This window comes from Carlito syrichta, unplaced genomic scaffold, assembly GCF_000164805.1.
Source record: "Carlito syrichta isolate Samal-C Ts95f unplaced genomic scaffold, Tarsius_syrichta-2.0.1 Scaffold288381, whole genome shotgun sequence".
NCBI classification, from domain to species: domain Eukaryota; kingdom Metazoa; phylum Chordata; class Mammalia; order Primates; family Tarsiidae; genus Carlito; species Carlito syrichta.
This window is the reverse complement of record NW_007232477.1, coordinates 315,301-327,907: the sequence shown is the minus strand read 5'-3', so window position 1 is coordinate 327,907 and position 12,607 is coordinate 315,301. Positions and strand designations below refer to the sequence as shown.

The following is a 12,607-nucleotide window of genomic DNA, read 5'->3' as shown; positions in this document are numbered from 1 at the left end:
AAAGTAAATTGGAGAGAGAGAGAGATGGGGAGATAGAGAGAGAGAGATTCACCTCCCCACTGTATGGGAGGGGGTGAAAGCTAAGAAAACATGGTGGCCATAGCTCAAAGAGCCATGTGGAGACTACAGAGTTTAACAAAGCAACGGCCTAGTTTACCTCTTGAGGCTTAACTCAAGCCCAAAACTGAAGGTTCTGGAGAGTGAGATAGAGTGGGTGGCAGGGTAATAGGTATGTTTCATTACTGAAAGGGACTCATTTTTTAAAAGGCTATATATAGATCAGTGGATGAGTTTACTATTTTCACCACTTGGAGATTTTTTTCTCAACCCCTAAAGAATTGAGGAGTTGAAACTAAGTTCCATATTTGAAATATGTTCTACCCCTCAATTATTGTTTCTGAATCTTAGAAAATTACTATGATATTGTGGTATTCATATTCCTATATTTTCTCTCTCCCTCTTCCCTCATTTCTTACCCTTTCTTTCCCCCTCACCCCTACCCCTCAATCATTCCCTCTCTCCCTTCTATGTCCCTGAAGCTACCCTGGCCTTTTAGTTGTACCTCAAGCCGTACAGGACAGTAGTTTACCAAGAGTAGCCCGCTGCTATCGACACAATCGCCTGCCTGTTGTATGTTGGAAGAACTCAAGAAGTGGTACTCTGCTCCTCCGATCTGGAGGATTCCATGGGAAGGGAGTCGTTGGTCTGTTCAAATCTCAGAACTCCCCTCAGACTGGTAAGCATCTCTCCAAAGCACAATTGTTACCCATTCACTTAAGGGTATTCTTGAAAATGAAGGAAATAAAATTTGGGGGTGCCAGTTGTGCCTTTACATCAAGCCTTGTCTCACACATAAACTTTTCCACTTTACTACACACAACATGTGGGGCTCTACCTTGAATTTGACATCTTACTTAATCTGTCTAGTCTGTTCTTGGAGTTTAGTAGCAGTTAATGTAATAAAGTATTTGATTCTAGTTATTTTGTCCCAGCAAACCAGAGCACCCACAGATGGAAACTAGATTATACCAATCTTTTCCCTTCCTTCTGGGAAGCATCTAAACATATCTAACAGCTTCAGAGGCAAGTAGAGATTCTGTCCCATGTGATATGAGGTGTCTGGTCTCATTCCTTCAAGTTGCACACACACACATACAGCAGCAGCAGCAGCAAACTGATGCCTAAAATGCTGCTTTCGGAGCTCTCAAGCAGAGAGGAATTGAGGAAGGTAGGGAAATGATAGGAGCTGCTGTCCCATTCCTGAGGATATTTGTGAGTACTTTGAGGTCTTGAAGTGAGGAGCTATATTTTGCTGATCTTTCTCCTAGCTTCTGTCTCATAATAGATGCTAAATAAAGTTAAACAATGGACCACTATAATATCAGATCTTGTTTAGGGATGTCTGCATTTTTCCCTCAAGAAGTGGTACTCTTGGAAATGAGGCAAACTCAAAATCTGTGGCTCAGCAGGTAGAACCATGTACTTTTTGAGATTTCTTCTTTATTTTCATTCATTTTCCTCCTAAAAGTCAGCCAGTGTCTTTGATCATTAGGTTGACTGAAAGCAGCACACACAGTAATACTGTATTATTCCACCTGGCTTGGAGTCTCAGCATTAGTGTCTTTGAAAGCAGTTGGCTTTTAACTGTTTCTGCCCCCAAGCCATATAGTGGGTTTGACAGAACACAGCATAAGTAAATTACATAAAGTGGGTGGAGCACTGATGAGCAATATCACTGAGTTTCCAGCTGGAAAAAATGGAAACTTATTCCACTGGTTTCTGATATTTTAAATCTAATTTAAATTTACTATATTTTGGCTGGGCTCAGTGGCTTAGCCTATAATCCCAGCACTTTGGGAGGCCGAGACAAGTGGATTACCTGAGTCCACAGGTTCAAGACCAGCCCAAGCAACTTGGTGAGACCTCATCTCTACAATAATTAAAGTTGATAAAATATAATGCTAGTTATTTATTTTCTGTTCAGATTGTAAGAAAATTTATACTGGCCTTCTAGTGAATCTACGCCCACTGCCTCTTAAAAGTGCCTGGGCTAGTTTCACTTTTTTTTCCCCAAAAATTTGTTTTGCTCTACACAAACCAGGCTCATATTCCCATCAACCCAGAATTGCTCTCACAATTGTTTCCATCTGTGTATACTTTTTGCGCCTCCTTTAGAAGGATGCTTGCAATTGCTCCTATCTTCTCTCTATCTTTCTCCACTCTTCCCTCAACAAACTGCTACAAACTCCTGTCCCCTGTTAGGTCTATGTGACAGAATTGAAATAAATGTACTGGTATTGGGAAATTCTCACCTCTACCCGTTCTGGGATGCCAGGGAACCCACTCCATTCTCTGCTCCCAAACAATAACGGTCAGGATGGTTGGAGGAAAGCATCAAACAGATGTTGTTTGTAAGTCTTCTTCCTGAGTTGCTTGGATACTAAGAAGCTACACCTGTGCTTGGAAGAATTGCCTTATGCTGGTTTTCCAGACCTAGGTTTTCTGGGAGAATGATGAGGCAATCAAGAAGTAGGTGTGGTGAAACCAGAATTATGACGAAGGATTAGCCATTTAATAGATTGGAACTTTAAGTGGGGCTGGTTTCTATATTGGGTGTGGTAACTTGAAGACTACATAGAGAAAAAATGTGTGTGTGTGTTGTTTTGTTTTATTAACACAGAGACAGTTTGTTTTATTCAATATCTCTTCCTTTTATAGCTCCTACCTCCTCTTTAGAATCTTCCAGTAGCATAGAACAAGAAAAGTACTTGCAAGCTTTACTGAATGCAGTTTCTGTCCATCAGAAACTCAGAGGCAACAATACCCTTACTGTCAGGCCAGCCCTTGCTCTATCTCCAGGTAAGATTTGATGATCCGTTTCTTCTCAGCAACTACTATGAAAGGTCATGTCTGTTCTTAGGGTGAGTCTCTTTCAATATTAGTACTGTTCCTTCACTATGAGGGGCTATACAGTTAGCTCCTTTTACTTAGAAAACTGGGTGCTGCTATTAATCTCTAGTAAATAGTAACTAAATCCCTTTTAAAAGAGTAATAGGAGAGGAGGTGGGGAACATAAATAAAGTTACCATTTTTTCCCCAGATTTTATCTAGATTTTAAAATATTATTATGAAGTTGAATATGTAAGTTGAACATCTGTTTGTTAAATGTATATTCATTAAAATCATCGTGTGTAAGTTTTTAAAATAAAATCATCATATATAAGTTTGAAATTCCCCAAATTTCTGCAGCCTATTATGATTTTCAGTACAGTTTGTTTTCACTAGATTTGGATGAAGCCATTAAGACTTGTACTAATATTCTGTTTCAGTTATCATGTGATGGAACCCCAAAGGGTTCATGTAGAGGTAATCCTCATGTGTTAGACACAGGAGCATGTGACTTGAGAAGCTGGTCTCTTTGGCTTAATCCGCTATTCGAATTAGCTCAACATAAGCAGAAAGTGGCTTTTCTTGTAAAGTAACACCATGCATGCCTTGCTCCATTTATCATTAAATCCTCTGACTGCACTTGCCAAACCTAACTCTCTATAATCTTGCAAATGTGTGTTATCTCTGATTAAACAATAACATTGCCTTGTTATCTCTAATAAAGCTTTGGGTACTTAAAAAGTACAATGTTTGGCAGCAATTCGACATACTACACATGAAGATAACTTTTTGTCATTTGAGTAATGTTAACCCAAACAACATGGTTTTTGTTCTTCTTTTTGGCTGACTTTAGGGACTGAAAGGAGGACTTCAAGAATGTCCACTGTGCTTAAGCAGGTAGTGCCAGGACATTTGGATGTAAACCCATCCAATAGCTTTGCTCGAGGAGGTTAGTAAGATTGATTTTATAACTGAGCACTAATATAAGCTTAAAAGCAGAAAACATTTTTCTAAATAGTTGATATTTTAAACCAGTGAATCATGGTTCAAATTGTTCTTAATTACCCTTTTCTAAATGAATGATCAAATTTAATACTAGCATGGTGATGGATGAGTTTAGTCTCATGGAGCAGAAAGTATAATAATTGCTGATGTCTTACATATTGATAAGTTGGGGAGCAGTAGGAGCTGAGGGGAGCATGTGTACTTGATGAGTTAGCCCTGAGAATACTCCATGATACTCCAGGTTTGCAGGGTAGAAAGACTGCCCACCAAAGTATAAACAGCTAAGGAAAAGTGATTCCAAGGCCGTGCGTCCAACACCTGTTATTTTTGCTCCTGTCCGCTGAAATACTAGTTTGGAGGATAAGATAGTATGATATCCGGGTAGATGCTGACATGAGAAAAAAGAGAAAGGAAGTATTAAGCTCTTTTAAGCTCCAAACAGTGGTTCTCTGGAAGTTTATGTTAGATTTTTTTCATTTTGCAGAGGTTTATAAGGTCCTACTGCTTCACAATGGACTCATGGAATCTTAGGCTTATCCTCTCACTCCCGTATAATGCTGAATCCCCTTGAAAACTTAGTCTAAATGGGTGATCTTGGTTCTGCTTGAGCCTTATCAGTAATGGCAAATTCATTTCTTCCCAAAAATAGTCCCTTGCATCTATAAGCAACTCCATGTGTTAGAACGTGTTACAAAGTTCTTTCTCGTATTGACCTGAAAATCTACCACCATGTAACTTTTACATATTGACCCTAGCTCTGCCCTCTGAAATTAGAAACTAACTCTAACCTCCCACACTACAGAAACTAAGTCTAGCCTCTCACATTAAAACCCTTCAGATTTAAAAACTGTTCTCATGTTGTCTAAGAACTTTGGTTAACTCTAAATATCCCCAATTCAAATGGTTATAGTCAACTCACTATCCTTATCACTCTGTGGAAACTCCACAGAATTGAACCCAGCACTCCGTTCATGCAACCTAACATGACATTATCTCTGAGGACAGCCCTATCACTAGGTTAACACATATGCAAATTAAGACCACTTGAAATCCTTACATCTGCTTCACATGAACTATTATTCTTAACAATATATTGGCCTTAGGGTTAGTTTTTGGACCTACTAAGTGCTATTTCTAGACATTCTCTTGTGTTTTCAATTTTTTAAAAAAATTCTGTATAGACACAGGGTCTTACTATGTTGCCTGGGCTAATCTTGGACTCCTGACTTCAGGTGATCTTCTCACCTCAACCTCCCCAAGTGCTAACCTTTTATGATATCTTTTGGATGTGGACTATTATTTTAGATCTTTGAATCCTGACTCTGTCTACCAGTGTATTAGCTGTTTTTGCAGCCTTTGGTAGTCCATAGATCTGATTATTGTTCTCATGTGATTCCTTGTTTTAAAAAAAGTTGAAGACCAGTGGTGGTTCACGCCTGTAATCCCAGCACTTTGGGAGGTGAAGGAGAAAGGATTACCTAAGTCCAAAGGTTCAAGACCAGCCTGGGCAACTTGGCAAGACTTCATCTCTACAATAAATCAAAAAATTAGCCAGGCATGTGTACACCTGTGATTCCAGCTATTTGGAAGGCTGAGGCAAAAGGATTACCTGAGCCCAGCAGGTCGAGGCTGCAGTGGCCATGAGCATGCCACCGCACTCCAGTCTGGGCGTCAGAGTGAGACTCCACCTCAAAAAAAAAAAAAACTGAACAAGCTAGAGCTATGGACAAAGGCCTATAGCAAAATAATATAAGCCTCTCAAGAAAAAAAATCAGTCTCTTAATCTATACCAGTTATGAGTCTTCCTACTAAAACTCATCTGGCACGTATTTCTAAATCTCTGCCAATCTTTTTAATCCAACATTGGCCAATCTTTCAAACTATTAACTACATCACAAAATATTTTATGGTTATTTCGGCATGACTATTATAGGAATCGGTGCTTTTTCATAAGTAAATATGGTAATTAATAATCCATTCTAGAATTTGGTTTAGAATCAACATAAAAGGCTCTGTTTTACAAAATACACTTTTTTCACTTTTGAAAACCGTGCACATCTCCTAGTAGTCATGTTGGTTCCTTGAATAGTGTCTTTGCTACCTCATCAGAACTTTCTGCAATTATTTCGTGTTCTTGAGTCATCTCAATTAGTCTGTCAGGCTTTGAGGTCATTATATTAGTTTCCTAGGGCTACTATAACAAAGTTCAACAAATTGGGTGGCTTATGCAACTATTATCTCACGGTGCAAGAAGCTAGAAATCCAAGATAAAGGTGTCAGGAGTGTTGGTTCCTTCTGAGACCTGTGAGAGAGAATCCGTTCCACCCCTTTCACCTAGCTTCTGGAAGCTTGCTGGCCATCTTTGGCATTCCTTGCCTCATAGATGCATCGCCTAGATCTCAACCTTTATCTTCACATGGCATTCTTCCTCTCTTCTTTTATTCCCATTAATGGTTACATTCTTACTATGACTCCATTCTTTGCTAGTCTCAAAAGTACCTGGAAGGCTATATTTACTTCTTTGGGTCTAAATCTCCTATTTAATTTGCTTGTAACCCATTATATGCTTATCTGAGGCTATAATTATTTCTGACACCCTTCTCAAATATTTTATGAGAAATTACTGTGAATTTAGCTTGTTTCCTTATGACAGTTGTTTTTGTTTTTTGGTTTGTTTTTTTTTGGGGGGGCTCCTAATCAGGCACCTGCCATTCTGGCATCTTTTTTTGTTTTGTTTTGTTTTTTGAGTTGGTGTCTCACTGTTGCCCAGGTTGGAGTGCAATGGCACACTCACGGCCACCGCAGCCTTGACCTGCTGGGCTCAAGCTATCCTTCCACCTCAGCCTTTCAAGTACAGGTACTTGGAACTACAGGTGCATACTACCATGCCCGGCTTATTTTTTTATTTATTGTAGAGATGAGGTCTTACCAAGTTACCCAGGCTGATCTCAAACCCCTGAGCTCAGGCAATCCTCTCCCCTTGGCCTTCCAAAGTACTGGGATTACAGGCTTGAGCCACCGCGCCCGGCCCATTCTGGCAGCTTAAGCTAAAATCCAAAAACACAAATCTCTTTTTTTTACTGCTTCTCTTAATTCTTCACCCCCAAAGCCTCCCAAACTTTCTAAAGTCCCAGTGATTAATTGGAAGAAGAGATACTGCTATTTCCTGATACCTACAGCATTGTGATCCCTGGAGCTGCTCTCTGTGATTCTTCCACAGTGTCATTCTTCTCACTTAAAGCAGGAGGAATGAACTGGGGCAAGCAAGTTAGGGAAGTCGCAAAAAATTCCCTTTTACACAAACATGACAGGCAGACACACATTCAGATCAGCTAGGGCAAGACTAGATGTACACATTCCCATGCCCTGCAAGAAGTCATTTCCTTGTACCTACTCACCATACAGGGTCTATTCATTCTTCTAGAGCGTTGAGACCCACTGTGGGAACAGCCTCCTGTCTCTTAAATTTTCTTCTTAACCTTTTCCTTTTTTCTTCTTTGTTTTCACAACATTTTCATTCCTTTTCTTGTCATACAGCCTTAATTTCCAGTTTTCTTCTTCTGTTATTTTCACTTGTGTACCTTTCCTGTCTGATGGGCCAGAGTTGAAATTGACCATCACCCTTTTTTCCCCCATCAGGGTATAATCACTTTGCATTCAGCATGCATGTTGACGAGTTCCTAAGACAAGGACTGTATCCTTTATACAAGAACCATTTCAAAAAAAAAGTTAAGATGTAAACAGACCACATTGGTTTTCATTTAAAATTAAAATAGCATTTGAGACCCATGGGGAAAACACATGTACTTGCAACTTGGATAAATTACTTTGTTGAGTAGAAAATTGGTACTGCTTCTTAAATACCAAAATATGATTGCTGGGTCTGTTTGAGAAGTAGCCACATGTGGGTAACTTTTCAATTTTTCATACTTTACATTTTCATGGCCCTTTAATTTCCTTTACATGTATTCTTTTATCCTTGAAATAACCTTCAGGATAAGTTTTTGTTTTTTGTTTTTTGGGTTTTTTTGAATTGGAGTCTCACTTTGTCACCCAGACTGGAGTGCAGTGGCACACTACAGCCACAGCAGCCTCGACCTGCTGGGCTCCGGCTATCCTTCCGCCTCAGCCTTCCAATTAGCCAGAACTACAGGCGTGCTACCACATCGGCTAACTTTATTTTTTTTTTTTATTGTAGAGATGAGGTCTGGCCAAATTGCCCAGGTAGTTCTCAAACTCGCGGCCTCAGGCAATCCACACACCTTGGCCTCCCAAAGCACTGGGATTTCAGGCTGAGCCACCAAGCCTGGCCCAGGATAGGTTTTTTTTAAGAAGCCCAGAGAGATTAAGTGATGTGGCCAAGGCCACACAGCAAACAGCAGGATAACTGGAACTAGAATTGGTACAATGTTGTACCATTTCAGTACAACATTTACTGAATATATTATGTATCTCATGCACCAGGCTGGGCATAAGGTCACCATGATAAATAAGGCACCACACCCAAACTAAGCATTTATTTTCCTTCTCTCCTTTGGTCTGAACAGAGTGGAGGAAATACCACCAGGGCTAAGGCAACATGTGTGCTCTGAACAATAGTCCTTTCCCAAGGGGAAAGAATCACATAATTTCTTCCCTGAAGCAGTCAGCCCCCTTAGTCAGTCCCTACTGGTCTGGTCCAGGGTCACATGGCTGCTCAGGTAGCAATACAGTAAGAGTTTCGTTTCATTCAAATTTAAACTGCAATCTTACTACTTACTGTATGATATTAAACAAATTAGGAAACCTCTTAATTCTCAGTGTCCTCATCTGTAAAATTTAGATAATAAATACAGAGCTTAGGGTAGTTATGAGGAATAAATTAAATAATATATGTAAACCATTTAACTTAGTAACTAGCTCATAGGAGTTCAATAAATGTTAGTTGCTGTTATTATTGTAGTTATTGTTATCATTGCTGTTGACTAATAATTCTATTGAAAATGGACCTCAGCCTTATGGACCTCAGGCAAGAGAGAAAAGGCATATGTTCTAGGTCTAGCCAATAACTTTCAAACTTTTGATCATAGTTCACAGTAAGAAATACATTTTGTTCCTATATGCTTATATAAATATTTTATATCACAATTCAGGTAGTACTAAGTCCCATGCAAAATGTATATATACTAAAACAAATGTTTTTTGAAACAATATGCACTTATACCACATGCAGTAAACACTAGTATTTTCCATGGTAATCTTTTTCACTTTTTAGAAAAATACTGATTTGACCTACTGAAATAATTTCACAGGCTACTAAAGGGGATGCTACTGTTTGGAAAAGCACTACTTTAGACCCTTTGCCAGTATTAAATGCTCAGGATATCTAGGAATCATTCAGGAAATCTAAGTAGACCTCACCATCACCAATGCAGCAGTCTAATTCCTTTAGTTAAAATGACTTCCAGATGGGATTGCAGTTCTCAGAGCCCTCTGCTAGCTCCATATCAGTACAGACCATTTTATCATTGCTGACTTTCTGCTAAGTGGTAAACACTTGACAGTTTTCCTTTGACACGCCTCTATTTGGGAAGCATGTACTGCTTTTTGTTCAATACCCCTCTTTTCACTCTTTCAGTGCAAACAACTGAGTCGATGATATAATAGTCACAGTAGCTCACAACGTGTTGATTTGCAAAAAGTGAATAATCGACAAATGCTTTGAGTACCTTTATGTCAGGTTCTCAGCATGGATACAAGAGTAAAGATGATTAGGTTCCTGCTCTTGCAAGCACTAAATCTTGAAGAGTAGAACAATATGCAGATAATTACAATGCAGTGTAATCAAAGTTCACATACAGCTCCCTACAACTTGAGACGGTCAGAAATGCCTTTCAGTGGAGTTAACATTCTACCTGGCTCTTAAGTAGGAATTTGTCAGGTAAAGAAATTGGAGAGATCATTTCAGGCAGAGAGGCTCGTTTAAGAAAGTGTGATCCGTTGAGGAAACAGTATTTCAGAATCAGGGAACACTCAAGCTTCACTATAATCATCTTAGTGTCCCATATTCCCATAGGAAAGCTCAAGACTTTGGGGAAAAAAGAGAGCAGTCAGCCAGCACACAGGAGGCCACACAGTGTGCCTTGGCCATGGCGTCCCAGGTCTTTGTTATGTCTTGCAGTCACGTTCTCTGTATGCCATCAGCCAGCACCTCTGTAACCCTTTCTTCTTTGGCCACTAAAGTCATCATGCCTATCATTTCCTACTTCCAATGAATGAAGCAGGAGTGAAAAATCACTTCTAATGATTGTTGCTTTATCATGGTATTGTGTCATATTTTGTGCAATTTTGCATTGTATAACTTGGTAATACTACTGTTAAAGATTATTATCCTGAATAAATGCAGAATCGTTCCCTTTACTTGACTTGAACAATTCCTTTGCTCAGGAAATGATGTGACTGCTCACCATTTTTGTTACTACCAGATTAAATTTGCCATAGTCACGAACCACTTTCTGTTGGAAAAAAACCAATATTACTCAAATTACAAAAGTATTATCTCTAATACCGCCTATCATTTTGGTGCAAGTAGGAATTATAAAAGAAGTCATTACTTCAATTATCACAAGCTGTATTTTTAGTTGGGTATTGTCACAGGATTATGAATTTTTGCTGCTCATAGCTATCTATTTATTTATAAAAAATAAGTATAATTTCCAAATGAAAAGAGAAGCAGGAAGATAGCGTGGCAATGCTTAATGCTCTACTGCAAAAATATGCCCTTAGTTATTCCAAATGGTTGTTAGAGCTTCATTGTTTCTTGGTGTGATGACCTTGCTCAAAGAATATATGTATTGTTCAATACGTAGTATTTGCCAGTCAATCAGTCTCCTTCCATACTAAGGCCAGTGTATTCTAACATTTACACACCCCCACACACATACACACATACACACACACACACGCACACATACCTCAAATTGCTTAGCTTTAGTATATAAATTTGTTTCTGACTGAATGACAGTCTTCAAAAGCTTATTCCATTTGGTATAATTGTTTAGTGGCACCCTCTGCTGTGCTGTCCATTTCATTGTGCTTATAGTATTTATAAACAGGTGCTGAAATTTCATTTAACAGGCACTCAGTTCATCTTTTTGTGACTGTGCAGCTTTTTGTTTGTTAACTAAATTTTCTACTTTTATTATATTGATACTTCCCCCCATATTAACTTAATTTTAAAAAGTAAATAGCCTTTTCTTTTCTTACTCAGTCTGCTCTGACGTTTGCTGCTATATACATTTTATTTCTCCTTCTGTCTTTAATCTTATCTACCAGTGCATGGGTACAGAGATAAATGTTTTATTCAGTCAAATCCCAAATCTTCAGCTAAGGGAAGAGTCCGTAATCAAGGTACTGTATTATGTGTCCTGATGTGTCATTCTTGTAAACCATCTTCATACGAAACTATATACATCACAAATAACTTTTTCACATTTGTTTGTCAAATTATATTCTTTATTCTCATCTACATTCGGAATTGTCTGTGATTCAATTTATAAAAAATCAGTACTTGTCATAATATCTAAGAAAAACTCATAGACTATGTAGAAAAATTCATGCATGTTAAGCAGAAATCACTTATAAAACCTTTTCTTGGGAACTGGTCTTCTGACCTCATAAATGCTTATAAAGAGAGAGAGAAGCAGATGTAGCATTATCATGGCAACTTCTAGTCACTAGAAAGGTGACTTAATTTAATATGGGTAAAAGCCGGACTCGGTGGCTCAACCTGTAATCCCGCGCCTTTGGGAGGCTGAGGTGAGTGGATTGCCTGAGCCTGCAGGTTTGAGACCCGCCTGGGCAACTTGGCGAGACCTCATCTTTACAATAAATCAAAAATTAGCCAGGTGTGGTAGTGTGCGCCTGTAGTTCCAGCTACTTGGACGGCTGAGGTGGAAGGATCACCGGAGCCCAGCAGGTCGAGGATGCGGTAACCGGGAGCGGCCACTGCATTCTAGTCTGGGCGACAGAGTGAGACTCCAACTCAAAAAAAAAAAATACTGGGTAAAGATTAAAGTTTCTCTAGCTGGACGCAGTGGCTCACGCCTATAATGCCAGCACTTTGGGAGGCAGTAGTGAGAGGATTGTCTGAGCCCACGGGTTCGAGACCAGCCTGGGAAACTTGGCAAGACCTTGTCTCTACAATAAATCAAAAAAACTAGCCAGGCATGGTGGCGTTATGGCTGTGGTTCCAGCTACTTGGAAGGAAAAGGCAGAAGGATCACCTGAGCCCATAAGGTCAAGGCTGCAGTGGCTGTGGGCGCACCACTGCACTCCAGCCTGGGTGACAGAGTGAGAGTCTGACTCAAAAGAAAAAAAAAAGATTAAAGTTTCTCAAATAGTCTTTCTAGATCTAGAGATGAAAACCCACCTTAGGGAAGCAGAAGAGAAGTCCTGTACTCTGTGACCCACCGCCGGAATAAACACCATTGTCTGTAGAAATTTATGGAGGATTCTGTTGGTTTTTTTTTGTTTTTTGTTTTTTTTGAGTTGGAGTCTCACCCTGTTGCCCAGACTGGAGTGCAGTGGCCGCTCCCGGCCACCGCAGCCTCGACCTGCTGGGCTCCGGCGGTCCTTCTGCCTCCGCCTTCCAAGCAGCTGGACCTACAGGCATGCGCTACCACGCCCGGCTAATTTTTGGTTTATTGTAGAGATGAGGTCTCGCCAAGTTGCC

At 39.6% G+C, this 12,607-nt stretch overlaps 1 protein-coding gene across 2 annotated transcripts in view; it reads left to right on the top strand.

Annotated features, from left to right (window-relative positions):
* SBF2 (SET binding factor 2) overlaps window positions 1-12,607 on the top strand; it is a 241,686-nt gene that overhangs the window by 186,177 nt on the left and 42,902 nt on the right. Inside the window, exons 25-27 of one of the 2 annotated variants that reach the window (XM_021710295.1) lie at window positions 540-736; window positions 2,719-2,859; window positions 3,743-3,838. In XM_021710295.1, coding sequence (XP_021565970.1) covers window positions 540-736; window positions 2,719-2,859; window positions 3,743-3,838 — 434 coding nt within the window. The remainder of the gene's footprint in view (window positions 1-539; window positions 737-2,718; window positions 2,860-3,742; window positions 3,839-12,607) is intronic. The other variant, XM_021710296.1, reaches the window with a different exon arrangement.